General features: G+C 40.1%; 1 protein-coding gene across 1 annotated transcript; it reads left to right on the top strand.

Moving 5' to 3' along the window:
• The first annotated feature begins 2,928 nt into the window (after positions 1-2,928).
• LOC127194473 (potassium voltage-gated channel subfamily D member 2-like) lies at positions 2,929-16,892 on the top strand. Its single transcript, XM_051151870.1, has 5 exons — positions 2,929-3,087; positions 10,727-10,822; positions 11,516-11,608; positions 15,416-15,663; positions 16,655-16,892. The coding sequence occupies exons 1-5, from the start codon at positions 2,935-2,937 to the stop codon at positions 16,830-16,832; spliced, it is 768 nt and encodes a 255-aa protein (XP_051007827.1). The 5' UTR covers positions 2,929-2,934; the 3' UTR covers positions 16,833-16,892.
• The last annotated feature ends 371 nt before the right edge of the window (positions 16,893-17,263 follow it).

Here is a 17,263-nt window from a genome sequence, read left to right as displayed (position 1 = left end):
ATATATGTATATATTCTTTAGGTCAGATAAGCAGGAAAAATAGGAACCATATGAATAAAACTAGGAATCTACCAATGTAGAGCTCAAAACTATGTAAGGAAAAATCCATTTTTTGAGATCTGTAAATGATACATAAAATTTCTGTAGAAATGTCAACTGGTGAAATTAGATGGATATAAATAAAATTTGATTTACAATATGTTGTGCCTAAAATCTAGCAATACTCTCTAGCTCATATAAACACAAAATGGGAATATTAGTAGATTGAAAATAGATGAATTACATATACATATATATAAACAGACATACACGCATACATAGATAAACAGAAAACAAATATATACAGATTCACTTAAGTTCTTTGCCTGACTAATACTGTTGTATCATTTGGAGCAATGAATAAGTAAAGGAGACACATGAATTCAAGGACTTTGCATGAAGCTTCAAATGGTAGTTGAGACTAAAATCTTTGCTAGCCAGGATTTACATATGTGTGATTGTGGTATGTATGGCTGGTTGCATGTACTAGGCAAATGTTCCTGGTGTGTATGCAGAACCTTACAGTGAAGCTGCTTGGTGCAACATAAGTGAATGCTGCTAGGAAAACTTCTAATCTGTTACCAGTTTGATTTTTGAGTCATTTTTCTACTGCAGTGTGTTCAGGAATCTTTTTTTTACTGAACCCCACATCCAGTTAAGCAACCCCATAAACAATCACACCCTATGATTTTAGAAGCCAGGCAATAATTAATGCAGTACAGACATCCTGTTTCAGGAGTTTGAGTTTTGAACCATGGTGAATTATCTTGACTGCCGATCACCCTCAAACACTAAGAATGAGTACATGGGGAATCAAAGTGTGGAACAGAACCCCAGTGGGGTTCCCGTGGGGCTCTCAAATGCAGTACTGTCCAGACCCCATCTGTCACCATCACTGGCCTTCCCTCGGCCAGTTTCTCTGTAATTCCCATCTATAGATTGACACAAAATGTTTTCTCACAAGAACCATGTTAATATGGGTGACCATTTACTAATAAGTAACTGAAAATACAGTATTCTTCCTCAGAAATAAGCCCTCAGACAACCTCTATTACTACAGAATGGAGAAATGTGTGATTCGGCTGACATACGGCAAAAGCCTGCTTCCTGCCAGGAAGACATAAAGTGAAACAGCTCCCACTCTGTCAACTTTATTTTATGAAGAATGAAAAGTAAAGAGAAAATATCAGACTGGAGACACAGCTCAGTGATAAAACCTCTGACTAGCATGCAAAGTGTCCTAGGTTCAATCCCCAGTACCACAGACAAGAACAAAAAAATAAATATTAAACCGTACGTGGATAAGAACTAGGCAAGTGGCCGGGCGTGGTGGCGCATGCCTTTAATCCCAGCACTCGGGAGGCAGAGGCAGGCGGATCGCTGTGAGTTCGAGGCCAGTCTGGTCTACAAAGTGAGTCCAGGATGGCCAAGGCTACACAGAGAAACCCCTGTCTCGAAAAACCAAAAAAAAAAAAAAGAATGTAAATGTAAATGAGTAGAAATGTATAAAAACCAATTTAACTTCAAGACCAATAAATAAAAAATAAAAAATAAAAAAAGAACTAGGCAAGTAATCAAATGGAAAGTTGCTATGGGACACGGGTAGAGAAGGGAACGGGAACTCTGTGGACAAGGTGGGTGTGAAATAGCATTTGTAATGAAGAAATTTAATAGCCACCTCATGAGTGACCTGGGGCCACACACAGAGCAGGAGGCCAGATGGCCAGTGTGTCCATAGGACACGGGTATGACATAGGCAGTCATCATATTAATGTGATCTGGAGACAAAGGGGATGAGTTTCGCTTTGTTTTAGTTTTAACTCTGTTGGAAAGCTGAGAAAACACCTCAGCTGTCCAGTTTCTACTTTAAAAGCACAGCTCTATTCCACGAGTTGTCGTGTGGTGAATGTGGAAAGTGTAGGCGAGTTGCTCTCCCCATTGGTCGGTGGTCAAGTGGAAGTGAAATAAAGAGACCTAAATGGGATGCTACGTATCTTAGAGGTGAAAAGAGTAACTGGAACGTAAGATGTGACTTACAGTAGGGTCAAGTGGCTCAGTCAACATTGGCATAAGAATCTGGTGGGGTCAGGGCAGGAAAGTTCTGCTTAACTATAAATGGCAAACTGTGAGAACTGATTTGAGGGCTGGCAGGGGACGCTGTGAACATGAGTTCTGTTTTGGTTTCATGGGCTCTTAGGCAGAAAAGATGGGGAAATGGCACCCCAGTGAGGTAAGAGGGTGCCTAATACTGAATCCAAGAACAAAGAGTCTGAGAGAACTGGCAACTAAGCACACAGAAGCGCAGGACAGGGTAAAGTTATCATGAGAAATGACCATCAGACGTCACAAGTGAAGGTTAATGGGACTCCTGCAAAGTTTGTTTTTAAAATGATTGGCACTTATGAAAGTCATGCGGTGTGGTGGCCTACTTTTTCTGCTCCAATTTCATTACCCATCCCGTGTTGAAACAAACTAAGTGGAAAAGTGTGTTACCTAGACTATAAATCCAGCATAGAAATATTGACGATTAAATAAATGTAAAAAGAAAAACGCAAACTATGCCACATTATATAAAAGGCAAATTGAAGCGCTATCATGACATCATTGGGCTTTAAATACTTTGAACCTGAGAGGTTTCTAAATCATCATTTTCTACAAGGTTGAAAGGTAATTTTTAAGTCTACATTCAAAATTTCTCACTTTGGCACCTACGTTGTAGTCACGAAGTAGAAAATGAAGCTATTTCCCAAGAATCATTGACTGAAAGTGAAGCAAAAAATAAATAAAAATAAAAAACCAAAACAAAACAAAACTATTTTGTAACAAAAAAGAAACGCAGCCCCTTGACGCTTGACTGATGACAGTTCTTTTTTTCTCTCGCCTAGGTATGGCGACATGGTACCAAAGACCATAGCAGGGAAGATTTTTGGATCCATTTGTTCACTGAGCGGAGTCTTGGTCATTGCGCTGCCTGTGCCTGTGATTGTGTCGAACTTCAGTCGGATCTACCACCAGAACCAACGAGCAGACAAACGAAGGGCGCAGAAGGTAGGCACTGAACGGTGTAAGCACGTGGTGCCACTCACTCGGTCAGTACTAGGTCAAAGATGAAAGGCCATGGCATCCCAGCAACTTAAAACAAGAGGTTGTGTTTTAACTGATGAGGAAGGATATAAATGACAGTCATCCCACTGGTCCATTATCAGTGTGGAAATGGAAACTCCCTATGCATTACACCAATACAGTCGTGGACGTGATGACTCACACTCTGCCTCCTATGGCCACTCTTGAAGTGGCTCCAGAGTCTGGCACCTCTGCTGCCTTAGCCAAAAGTGGTCACCCAGCCCCATCTAGAATAACAGTGAGCAGAGAATCGCCACAGTGAGGCAGAGTTAGTAAGTAAGGAGTAATTGTGAATAGTGCTAATAACACTTTGTGTGTGTATTCATGTGTAAATATATGCTTAAGAATTATTATTAAAAATCTGATTTCTACATCTGATTCATTCAGATCTGACCGGTTCCAATAAGGGATGGCTGTTAACAAGAACCAAGATGTGTATCTCAGCTGTTTTGCTCAGTTGAGACAGGAAGTAGAAAAATCCTGAGCCTTTGAGCCTAAGTTGGTGGGGGGTGGGGGGAACTTGTTTGGGTTTGCTGTTTTTGTTTTCCTGGCCCAGTAGTTTTCTGTGTCTCTGGACTTTGTGACTATTAACTAATCCCTCCAAAAATAAGCCCCAGTTTTATACTTTTGTGTAATATTATGACACTATGCAAAAATATGTAAATCTGCATAAACTTATAGTTGACTTATAATGATGTTAGCAACATTTAATGTTTACTGCTGGCCTACTATGGACCAGGCAATGGTATTATAGTCTTCACCAAACTCGAGTGTCTGGTTGCCATCATTGTCCTCACTTAACGGGTGGGGATCCTAAAGCCTCCAGGAATCAAGCCATTCAAAGATCGTGGAACTAACAAGTTGAAGAGCAACCATTCAGTGAAAGCCAGTCTGAACAGAAGGGTCAGGAAGACAGAACTCAGCTATTTCCTATGTTCTGTGTCATTTGAGAAGACCCTCTGAGGCATAGTGTGGTGCTCTGACAGCCCTCTTCTGTTGTACCCATCTTGAGACTTATTGGGAAAATAGCATGTAAAACTAATTTAGAAATCTAATTGTCATAAATCACTTAACACTGGTGTGGCCACTGCATTTTTCTCCTTTCTAGAAAGTATCAATTCTTAAAGGTTCAAGCGCCACTCATAACTGTTTCATTGGATGCACAACCTAGATGACTTAATGCAGCTGCAAGACGTCACCAGCAACTTAGTGCAGTTCCCTGCTAGATTTGTGACTGGTGCTATCATGGACTTTAAACATGGTGGCCAACAGTGGGTAGCACCAGTTAAGTATAAGCCCTCCTAAGGCAGCAGGGATGCCACATAGGTACAGGCTTGTCCAATGTCAGAGAGCATTTTCCCTCAGCTTAGTCAGCCTTGGAGCTTCAAGGAATTCTGCTCCCCATGATGAACAATTACCGGTATCCACCTTTAAATTATTACCCAGAGAAGTAATAAATATTTTAGACATTTATGCAAATTTCTCACAATCTAATAGCCTGGAAATGTTAAGAAAGAGAAGGAAAGGGAGAGAGGGGGAAGGAAGACGGGCAGACACTCTCGGTAATTCCCATCTCTTGCAGGGCACATTTGGACAAGCAGAGCGGCAAGGACTGATTTCAGGTTCCTCTGTAAGGGACCTTTTGTGACCTAGCCACACAGCAAAATCCCTTTACAGGGCACTCACAGACACTGTCTGAAAAAGCAGTCATCCTCCAAAAAGCTTAACTCCTACCATTTACCTGTCTCCACTCTATTCCTTTGTTATCATAAGAAATACAGAAAAACAATCCAAAAGATGAATATGATTTTAATTTTTAAAAAGACTTAATATATGTGTACTTTTTTGCAAAGAACAGTATTGTGTAGCAATAAAAAAAAATCTGAGCACATCTTTATAATGCTAGAGTCTCCCTAAAGCAAGCAGTCTAAGGCTGAAACAAGCTAAAAGAAAGCACACTGCCACACCTGACATAAACCAGGTCACTGCAGAATGTGCCCCGTACCTACATGGGCTCACTGGGACTTACTCACTACAGGGCCACATTGTGAGAGTTTAAACTGATGCTGTCTATACGCTTCTGACAAGCATATTGAAGCTCCATGACTGGACCAGTTACAAAGCTAGAAAAATGCTTAGAAGTATCTGTGCCTAAATACATTTGATGACGAAAATTAAATAAATGTGGTGTTATAAAGTACAGTAATTGATAAGTGTACTTCATGTATTCTTTTTGGGTATTTGCAAGCTATTGTTTATATCCTAAACTTCCAGCACAGCATAATGAATATTACATGTGACTACTAGAAAAATCGACTTAATAAAGCTCGATATAATAACCTAATATAGTATTCCAGTAAATATCCTATGACCAATAAACTGAGCTTAATCTCAAGAAGAAAACGTATATTAAATAAAATGAGTTACCAATGAGTGTTTCCTACTTTCTTTCCTGGAAGATTGAAAACAAAACAGGCTAAACTTCCATTAGACTAGGATGATTTATATTAATCTGGCCTGGAGACTGAGTGGTTTAATAAGCACAAAAATAACCAATAATTCAATCAAGCAAGCAGTCTACCAGTAGCAATTCAATGAAAGCAACACTCAACTGGACCAATTAAAATAATATTGTGAAACTGTAATTTTCTGTGTTTAGGTCTATGGCCAACTCCAACCTAAATCAAGGGAGACACATGCCTTGCATGTGTATGCGTGTGTGGGAGGTCTCCTGGCAGTGCTGTCAGGGACTTTGCTTCTCAGCCCTTCCATGTTCCAAGCCCGCTGTCTTATTTTCCTACACATTTCTACTGTAAAAGAAAATGCATCATTTACTCTACTGTTCTCAAACCTTGATAGTCCTTACTTAAATATTTACTTGGGAGTGAAGACAGACATAAAATGTGACTCTATTGTACCCCAACTATTGGCAATTGCATCTTACTAGATTTATTTTTCATCCAGTCATTCAAAAATCATTGATTGAATAAATTTTATTTGTCAAAAGTAAATCTTAATTGGTAGGACACCTAGTCATAAGGGTGGCACTTTGAAGCTGGAAACTATTTTGCTTTAAAATATAAATGAGACCAAGTAGCCCTCTGTCTATTCAAAGCTAACCTGAACTTACCACATAACAATGATAATTATAATTCAACAATATTGAAACAACTGCCTCAATCCATAGTTTCCAGTAGACCATGGGTGATTTTACTGTGTCACTATATTCATAATCACTTGCAAAGGTTATATCATTATTTCAGTTTTAGAGAAGTTTTGCAAGTGATCACAAACCTATTGGTTAAATTCCAAGACCAGAAAACTTTAGCATTATTCATATGTGTGTGTATAAATACTTAAATATATTAAATATATGTTTATATATGTATACATTTATGTGTTTTATATATGTGTATATGTTTTGAATTTTTTTATGTATTACATTTATGCATGGCCTCGCCTCTGGTGCCTCTTGCGTGTTTCCATGTTTACCTCTCCCAGTTAAGAGTCCTTGTGTTGACTGTTCATTTCACCATCACTCCACCTAGCTAAATCTCAGCACAGCTTGCCAATGCTGCCCTACCCGGATTACCCACACTTCAGAGCTGGAAATAGCACGCAGTCTGCACTATCTTCCACCCTCATCTTGGGTGCCTTTGGCTTGTTTCATTTCTAGGGCGATGATTTTCCTTAGCAAATGGAAACAGTGCAATAGACTCCTCAGACCTTCAAAGCTGACAGAGCTTCGTGTGCCACGCCGACATGGAACATTTGAGCATTAAGTGAAAGGAACAAACTGCAGTGTGACATACGTAACACATGGGCCAGGCAGGGAGTGTGAGGACCAATGTTTAAGGAGTGATGAATTGTCTCCGATTAGTAAAAGGAGAGACATTCCTCAATCATTAGGTTGCCTAGGATACCTTCACTTTCCTAAAATATTGAAAATATTTCTTGACTCAGTAACACTGTGGTTCAAAACATTTTCTAAAACCTCATCCTAATTTGCATCCTCGCTGCTGGTGCTTTGCCACTGCAAAAAGCTGCTATTTTCTACAAAGTACAAGTAGGGGATTGAAAGGACTATCCTCTCTTAACCTTTCATTACACAACAAGTGTTGCCATGACTGTCATACGGGATCAGTCACAAGAAAAGTGAGTTTCTGAAGTAACTCTGTAAAACAATCCCCTTCAATTACCTGCTGGAATCAAAGCTATAATAGCAGATGGTAAAGTCTAGAATTCAACAGGTATTTGGTATGGCACGCCACAGGATGAATTAAGTCAATTAACTCACAGTATCACAGAAACTGGGAGAAAAGTCGTGGCTGAAATGAAAACTGTTGGACCAGTTATTTTGTTAATACACTACATGGCTTAATAAAAAATGGGGACTCTTCCTTTAAAACAAAAACTTTTTAAAGAAGGTAAATATTCTATGTGTATTAGTGGTTGCTACTGTTTATAGACTTTCTATTATGTGATGAAAAATATGTCGTGCTCCTGTTTTGGACAGTAGTTCTATGTCTCAACCAAAAAAAAAAAAAATCAGTATTGCTCAATATTGTTGCCTAATGCTTAGAGAGTGGCACAGGGAGAAACGTAACTATGATACAGGAAATGCCATATCCAACATGGTGGAGGGTGGAAGGAGGGCAGAGGGAAGAGGAAGGAGAGGAAAGCAGCAAAGAAATGTAGGAGATAGAGAAGGAGGCAGGGCACGGGGAGCAGTGGAAGACCAGGAGAGAGAAGGTGAACCAACTAAATCAATGAGTGTTTGAGGTACCGAAAAGATTGAAATCACAACAGATGCCTTCTGGAAATCAATAGGTAAATTGCTTGTTTGTAAATGACTAGGGCAATTCTGGGTAATTTCCTAACACACTTGTCATTGGCATTGTTTTGTTGAGTCTGGACTCAAATCCTAGCACTGGCTCACTGCTCATGCGGATAAAAGTCTTCTTTCTACCTTCCAACTTAATTCTTTAGTGCTGGCTCAATATTTTCAGTGATCTAAGCATTATACAACAAAAGTGAATTTTGCCAATTTTTCACATTACACACAAAGATGAGCATTATTTTGAAATGGAATTGACACACATAAAGCATAAACTTAAGGTGGAAAGAAGAAAGAGTAAAACTGAAGCCATGATGACAAATAAAGTTCTAATGCTTGACTCTCTCTCTCTCTCTCTCTCTCTCTCTCTCTCTCTCTCTCTCTCTCTCTCTCTCTCTCTCTCTCACACACACACACACACACACACACACACACACACACACTTTGATACAAAAACAAGTCTGCTGTCAAAAATTTGTTACTGCGATGCTCGAAGCAAGCATAGCATGCCTGCCATGCCAAAGGCTGCTTTAAAACTGTGACTGGTGATGCCTGCCTGTAAAACTTGAGAGGTGGAGACAGGAGGATAAGGAATTCATATCAGGCTCATCTATTTAGTATATTCAGGGCCAAGAGCCTGTCTCAAAAGAACAATAAATAAAAGTTAATTGTGGTGAAACATGCCTGTGACCGAAGCATCACAGGAACCTGAAGCAAGATCAGCAGTTCAAGACTAACTTCCCCCACTTAGCAAAACCCTTTCTCAAAAGTGTTAAATAAAATACAGTGACTGAAGAGATGGATCGGTAGTTAAGAGTGCTAGCTGCTCTTCCAGAAGATTACCGCTCAGTTCCTGTCATTCCAAATCAAGTGGTTCAAAACCACCTGTAATTTCAGCTCCGGGGGATTTGACATAATTACATCATTTCTCTCCTCCTCTTTGCTCTCTCCAACTCCTTCCATGTGCACTCCCTCCAACCTCTTAACACACCACCCTCGATATATTCCCTGTCAAATTACCAAGCAGAAAAGACCGGGCATGTAAATCATCAGGAGAGAACTTGCCCCACATGCCTAAAACCCTGGCTTCAGTCCTTAGTACTTAAAAAAAAAAAAAAAAAAAAAATCAGTAATTGACTAAATAAAGCATGCTTTGTTTGAACAGTGGCATATCATACAGCTATAAAATATATAGTAATCTATGCATATGCTCCTATATGAAGTTCCAAGACATAAAAATTAAACAAAATACGGAAGAATGTGAGGTGTGTTCTTCCACCTGTGCTATGTATGTGCAGACACTGAGCTTCTGACAGGAGGTAGACGAGCCACTGGCTACCGAGTATAAGGGAGCAGTAACCACAGACAATCTGCATGTCTTCATAGCATCAGCATTTTTCATAGGCATATATCTTCTTCCTATTTTAGAATGGAAATAAGTTTTGAATTTTTAATTAATAAAATATATTTTTTAAAAAAGAATTTTTACACAAGAGAGCATTCTGGAACTTGAGACTCCAGGAAGTATGGATGTGGATTGTTCGTAATGAGAATGGTGGGTTCCTTAAGAGTTAGTTTGTAAGAAACTTCGTGGCCAGCTCATCCCAGTTGCTTTTTTGTATAAGCTTGTGAGCCATGAGTCATAAAGACTGGTCCGCAGCATTTGCTGTCCTGGGTGGAAAGGCAGGCTCTCCGTGCCCCCTTGACACACACACATACACACACACACATACACACACTCACATACACACACACTCACATACACACACACACATACACATACACACACACTCACATACACACATACACACACACGATGCTCAGGAGGGAGCCATGTGGCAGGGATTGAAAAGAGAATATACACTAGAGAGCCAGCCAACCAGTCACTGTACCGGGTAATCCTGCATTTGCTGATCTCATTGGAATTCTGACCAATTGAATGGCTGCCTGAAAATTCTCCAAATAGAAGAGCAGTCTATGGGAAATGCTTCAAAAGTTTAATTAAATAATCTTACAAATCCCTCTGGATAGACATACTCCATTCTTCATCTCAGCAGGTCCAAGGCTGAAATAGAAATCAGATGAATATATCTTTGTACAGACATGTATGGACAAATCACCTAATTCAAGGATTCTAAGGCTTCTTACTACTCAGCGGGGGCTTTCCTCTGGTCAATTTAGCAGCATAATTGTGGGAAAGAAATGAGTTACAGGCAACACGTGCTGGTAAACAGTGAAGATAGAAAAGGAGCAGCTGTGAGGGAGAGAGGTAGAGGGAGGAAGTGGGAAGGGAGCTTACTGTAAAGGTGAACCCCAATTCTGGAACACATAAGCTAAGCCAGCACCAAGACAGTTAATAATAAAAAACTCAAAACTAGGAAGGTGGCCTTCAATTGTTTCGTCTGGAAAACTGGCTCACTTTCAAAATGTGTCTGTGATCATGGGATTACACAGACTGTGCTGTGGGCAGGCTGGCACCATGGCTCAAGGGGTAAAGGACCTTGCATCTCACAACCAGGGTTTGAAATCCTGAACACAGGCTGAGAGACCTCACTCTACAGAGCCATCTCCTGACCATCACACGTGTGAGCTGTGGCGTGCACATCTACATATATCAGCAAACACACAATAATAGTAAATAATGTTTTTAAAGAGTTCAGTCTCTAACTTGTATACAGTATTCACAAATGTTCACAGGACGTTTGGTTTTTCTTTTTTCTCCTATAGAAAGCAAGGCTGGCCAGGATCCGGGCAGCCAAAAGTGGAAGTGCAAACGCCTACATGCAGAGCAAGCGGAACGGGCTACTCAGCAACCAGCTGCAGGTATCACCCTATGCCTCTCTGTAACCACACGCTCATCAGCATGATAGCGATTTGACTCCACTTAACCATATGATTTTATTGCGGGTAATTATGTGAAAATGAGTCCTGGAAAAACAAAGTGTCATTTCTATAACTTTCCACCAGCGTACCTTCTAGTTGCCTATAACAGCTTAGAAACTCTGCTAGGAGATATTGCCACTGGTGGTGATTTTTCTTGCCAATAAGGAATTCCAGCTCTGTGTTGTCACTGTGACATCCTGTCCACTGTGACACTGATGATGTAAAAAATAAGTCTCAATTATTTAAGCACTTAATTGTTTTTATTTCAAAATTAAATATGTTCCTTAAAGTACCCTTTGATCAGGGTCAGGAGGAGATATATATTCCTCTACTTATGATGGAGAACAGCATTCTCTAAGTGCTGCAAAGGTCACAGGGTCACAACAGAACTTCATAAGCTCTTAGTAGTAGAGACTTGAATTTCCAATTCAAGGAGGTGCAAGATTGAAAGACCAAATGGAAATGTACCCGCTGATCACCCAGACTTAATTACACATTTGTCTTTTTTTGGTTAGTAAGTGCTACCGCTGCTCGTTAGTCTCAGAAAACAGGCCAAGTATCTCTGCGCATGTAGGTAGCCCAGATTCTCCTATTTTGCAAATTAAAAAGGTCTGTGTATTCCCTGTGTTACAGTCCTCAGAGGATGAGCCGGCCTTTGTCAGCAAATCTGGATCCAGCTTCGAGACACAACACCACCATCTGCTTCACTGCCTGGAGAAGACCACGGTAAGGAGACAGCAGGGGTGCTGCCGGGACCCTCACAGCACTCCCGTCCTGCTGCCGGGACCCTCACAGCACTCCCGTCCTGCTGCCGGGACCCTCACAGCACTCCCGTTTGCTTCTATGCAAACGTCACATTTCCAAGCAGGGCGTGACTCTCTGCGTCCCCAGAAAGTAGGCTAAAAAGTAAGGTTCCAAAAGCTTCACAGTAACATGGAAATTGCTGTAGGCATCATATGTGCTCCGCCCTAAGTGGCTGCATTAACCCCATTCCAAGACACCAGATGAATGAGGAGAAAATGTTGTGTTCCAATAATTATTGGATCAAATATTGTTTCTTCTTCATTTGTAGAAATAGTTTAAATAGGAAAAAGAGTAAATTTTCAAGTGTTTCTGCATCTAAAGAAAGAAGCTATCAAAGGTGTCACAAAAGCAAAGGAGAGAAGGGAAGAGAAAACACGTACCTCAATTATTCGCAGGTGTTATGGATAAAGGTAGATATTTGAAATTGATATCTTTAATACAATAAAATACTTGATCCCAGAGTGTCCCTATAAACAGAGAAGTTTCCATTTCCTTACATGCATGCAATTAATGGGAATCCTCCAACAGCCGAGTCACCCATTATTAAACCTCCTGTCCATGAGCGTCACAGTCTGTGACCACAGAGCAGAGAAAGCATTTATTATGTGGGACGCAGGTCAGCTCACTCACCAGCGACGCATTATAAATAGTCTGAATTCTAACGTGCCTCCCATCAACGTGTTTATCCAGAGAGTCAGCAAGATTCAAGATATTGTTAAACCTGTATGAACTCCAACGACCACCAGACCTCCACCAGACCTCCACTGACGGGCAAGACAGGGAGGATGGCTACACTGGAGAAGGGTAGTGAGCAGTGTAATCAAGGGAGGGACCACAGTGTGGTGCAATGAGGAGCCAGGAGCAGGCAGGCTCAAGCAAGTCTTCCTGTGCATCTCTCAGTTCTATGACGGTTTGAGAGACGCAGATATATTTGAGATTAGTTGGGCAAAGATGTTGAGAATGCAAAAGACGATGTAAGGGCTGGAGAGATAGCTCAGCCATTAAAATCTCGAACTACCACTTAAAAGATGATGTAGGTGAAGGAAGAGAGCAGACAAGTGGATGAGGAAGCAGAAAAAGGATCCGAAGGGCGCCAGAACGTACATGAAGACTCCAAGAGAAACACAGTAGCCAGGTACTGGGATGTCAGCATAGGTAGGTGATGATTATCTTACAATAAGTGGGAAATTTAGACATTTCATTAGGGTAGTTACATGGTTATATTAACATTTTAGATGAAACTAGAGAACACTTTGAAAGTTAAATGATAATAGATAGATTTATTTGCCCCACTCATGTCTTTGCTTTTCAACTGTTTTACCACTGAAAAATACTTTCCCAATAATTTATTTATTTAATCAATTTACAGCCTGCTTTAAGGCCCTTCCCTCCTCTCTTCCCAGTCTCACCCTCACATCCCCCTAGCTCCATTCCACCCGTCCCTTCTCTGAGAAGATATCAAGCCACCCTGGCTGCCCAAGTCCCAGCAGGACTAAGCACATCCTCTCCTACTGAGGCCAGACAAGGCAGCCCCACTAGGGAAAAGGGATCCAGATGCAGGCATCAGAGGCAGAAACAGCCTCTACTTCCATTGTCAAGGGATCGATATGATGACCAAACTGCACATCTGCTACATAAGTGTAGGGGGCCTAAGTTCAGACCATGCACATTCTTTGGTTGGTGATTCAGTCACTGTGAGCCCCATGGGCCCAGGTTAGTTTCCTCTGTAGGTCTTCTTATGGTGTCTTTGACCCCTCAGGTCCCTCTATCCTTCCTCCCACTCTTCCCCAAGTTGATCTGTTGTTTGGCTGTGGGTCTCTACATCTGGTTCCATCAGCTGCTGGATGAAGCCTCTCAGGACACAGTTATGCTAGGCTCCTGTCTGCAAGCATTGCAGAGTGTCATTAATAGTGTCAGAAGTTGGCTCTCTCCCATGGGGTAGATCTCAATTTGGGCCGGTCGTTGATTGACCATTCCCTTAATCTCTGCTCCATCTTTATCCCTACACTTGTTGGAAGCAAATTTTGGGTTGAAGGTCTTTCAGGGTCTTGGATAACTCATTTAGTTCGAACCATTTGTCTCCAAATTTCGTGATGCCGTTGGCTTTTGATAGCTGAGTAGTATTCCACTGAGTAAGTGGACCACATTTTCTTCTTCAGCAGAGGGACATCTAGGTTGTTCCCAGTTTCTGGCTATTACAAATAAATCTGCTATGAACATAGTTGAGCAAGTGTCCTCATGGTATGGTGGAGCATCTTTTGGGTATATGTTCAGGGAGTGGTATAGCTGGGTCTTGAGGTAGATCGATTCTCAATTTTCTGAGAAACCACAAGATTGATTTCCAAAGTGATTGTACAAGTCTGCAATCCCACCAACAAAAATATTTCCTAACAACAGCACAAAAATATCTGTAACCCCAAGAAATACACTTTAGTCTGAGCTACTTAGAAATTATACACAGCAACAAGAAGCAGACCAACTTCTTTAATTCCGGTCCTTAGTGAGATAAGTCTGACTGCGATGCATTTTCAGTGGTGTCATGTGTGCTGCGTGTGCATTGTGAGAGAACAACACAGATTATGAATCCTTTCTGCAATAAAATTTGCCATCAAGTTCTGTCATGTAATCATTTTTCTCTGGACTCTGAAGAGTGGAATGCTGAATTTTACGTGCTTCAAAATGCTATTCTCAGCAAAGAAACGACAAAATGAGTAACTAAAACAATCTATTTCCCATTAGGACATGAATTGCTTCAATTGTTTTACTAATATTTTAGGATGAGAGATGGTTAAGTGAAATTCAAAATGTGCAAAGCCTTCCATTATAAGGCCATTTCTACACACGTGCAGATAAAATTATAATTGAAGTCATTCTCCAGCAATTCAGGCTAAGGAATGTTTGATCTTACATTTCTGAGGCAGAATTCTTCTATAGGCATTTCAGGAGGTAATTTTTTACTATTCTTAAATTAAAATTAATATGTGGTCTATGGAGTGTGGTGTGTGAAATGATGCACCTTACTGTTTGTCTCTAAGAGGGGAATTAAGAAAATAGAGGTGATAAACAATGCAAAAACGAAGAGGCCACAAAAGTTTGGAACTAATCTCTTGTGAGATATTTTTCAGATATGTACATATATTACATGTTCTATTAATAGACAACAGTTTTCTATATATGGAGAATTTTAGGGTAGAATTGAAAGAAATTGAAATATGTGGCATATCTCAGTTTCTAATTAACACATTTCTATAGCACATGAAGGTATTTGCTAATGTATAGTACAGGCAATCTAATTTAGGAAATTCTGTTGCAGTAATCTCTTTTTATGAGTTTAGTATGCTTGATAAGGTCACTATGAGTTTATAAATTCCCTGTGGATATTATTTACATGCATTTAAGAGTTTTGTTTCTTTAGTATATAACATCCTGAATTTATGCTTAAGTTAACAAATGATAATTTTTCAAATGTTGGTCTGTAAGTAAACACTGAATCAACTCACACATGTCAATCTCCAGATCAAGCTGGAAAGATTCTTTTCCACAAAAATGTTCCCTAATGGAATTTTGATTTTGATATTTTAGTCTTTCTGAAAGACATTTCACTTACCTGTTAGGTCAAATATAACTAAATCTTAGTATATTTAATTTTTTAATAATATTTAATCTCTTTTAAATTACAAAATCATTTATCTGCCTTTTTTCTCACCTTTTCCTACAACTCTCCCACAGAACCATGAGTTTGTGGATGAGCAAGTCTTTGAAGAAAGCTGCACGGAAGTGGCCACGGTTAATCGCCCTTCAAGTCACAGCCCTTCCATCTCTTCACAACAAGGAGTCACGAGCACTTGCTGCTCACGGAGACACAAAAAAACTTTCCGCATCCCTAACGCCAATGTGTCGGGGAGTCATAGAGGCAGTGTGCAAGAACTCAGTACAATTCAGATCAGATGTGTGGAGAGAAATCCACTGTCCAACAGGTACCGGGATTGATCTGTACTCTGTAGATGCCTGTCCTGGTTCATAGACTGTGCCCGCTACAGTCAGGGTGCGACCCAGGTGGCCTCTGAGTCCTAGTTCCCAGGAAACAAGGGAGGCAAAACTGACAAAAAAAAAAAAAAAAAAAAAAAAAAAAAAAAAAGCATATTCTTTAAGGGTCAAAAGCTAAATTAGGAGGCAGAGGAGATGGCTCATTGGATAAATTGATTGCCACGGAAGCTTAAAGACTTGAGTCCAAATTCCCCAAAATACACATAAAAGCTAGTCATCCATTGCAGTTGCATATAAGTCCATCACTTGGGAGGTACAGGCAGGGAATCTTGAGGATAAATTGGGAAGCTACATTTAGCTGGAGTTGGTGACTCAGCAAGAGACCCTGTCTCAGTGTATAAAGTGGAGAGTGATGACGAAGACAGCCAACATCAAACTCCCGCTCTTCCTCCTTTCTGTCCCATGGGAAGTTTGTGATAAGATTATCGCTTGTAAAAACTTCAGAACTTAGACACTTAGAGCTATGGTTTTGAGTTTCTTAACATATGAATCATTAAGTGGGAGCTTTCAAGGAATTGTACATTTCAGAACAAACCCCTTAGATTTTACAGCTGTAAGTGTTACGAAATCTCCATTGGGATGGCGTTCCACGCTGGTACCTTCAGCCTCTCTAAGTCTCTGCCAAAGAAACAATTTCACTTTGTGCATCTCAAACATCTAGTTGTTATCTGAGCCCTTTTCTTCATGTTTTTGTAGAGTATACTTTGAGGAAGTTCAAACTAAGTTGAACAGAATTTTAGGAATGTAATTCTGTTAATGAGATGACTCACATTTAAGATAATTATATATCAAAGTGATTTTAAATGTGGCATTGCTTATATATTTTAAGTGTTATTAGTAGTAAAATATGCATACTTCAGTTACATGAAAAACTTAAAATAAATAACTTACTTGTTTAAACCTACTTTTCTTCCTCATCAGCCGCTCCAGCTTAAATGCCAAAATGGAGGAGTGTGTTAAACTAAACTGTGAACAACCGTACGTGACCACAGCAATAATAAGCATCCCAACCCCTCCTGTGACCACACCAGAGGGCGACGACAGGCCTGAGTCTCCTGAGTATTCAGGAGGAAATGTCGTTAGGGTGTCTGCTTTGTAAGACAATTGCCACGAGCCTAAGAGAATTTGAGTCCTGACCATGAAAAGAAGTTGAAGAAAGAAGAAACAATAACCCTTTTTTTTTGCAGATTAAGAAAGCCAAACAAGAAGGTTGGCAATGAAACAAAAATAATTCAAAGTTGAGGATGTGAATTAAACCACCAAACGGCATTTCTAGACAGAGTTCGACCTGTTCACGAGGAAGACTCTGTGACCCCTCTAACTTTGGGAATGAGCACAGGGAAATGCCGTCTATCGATGCTTCTTATGATCAGAACTCTTTTTTAATAAAACAAATAAAATGAATCTTTGAACATAATGTTCCAGTTGAATGCAAAACAAAAATTTTGATAAAAATTTTTCCTGTTAAATCCATGAACATTGGCTCCGGTGAAGATTACTGTAGATGAAAAAATTCATATGATCCATTTG

The sequence above is a fragment of the Acomys russatus genome, chromosome 10, assembly GCF_903995435.1.
Source record: "Acomys russatus chromosome 10, mAcoRus1.1, whole genome shotgun sequence".
Classification (NCBI taxonomy): domain Eukaryota; kingdom Metazoa; phylum Chordata; class Mammalia; order Rodentia; family Muridae; genus Acomys; species Acomys russatus.
The sequence above is the reverse complement of the archived record's forward strand: the minus strand, read 5'-3'. Positions and strand labels throughout refer to the sequence as shown.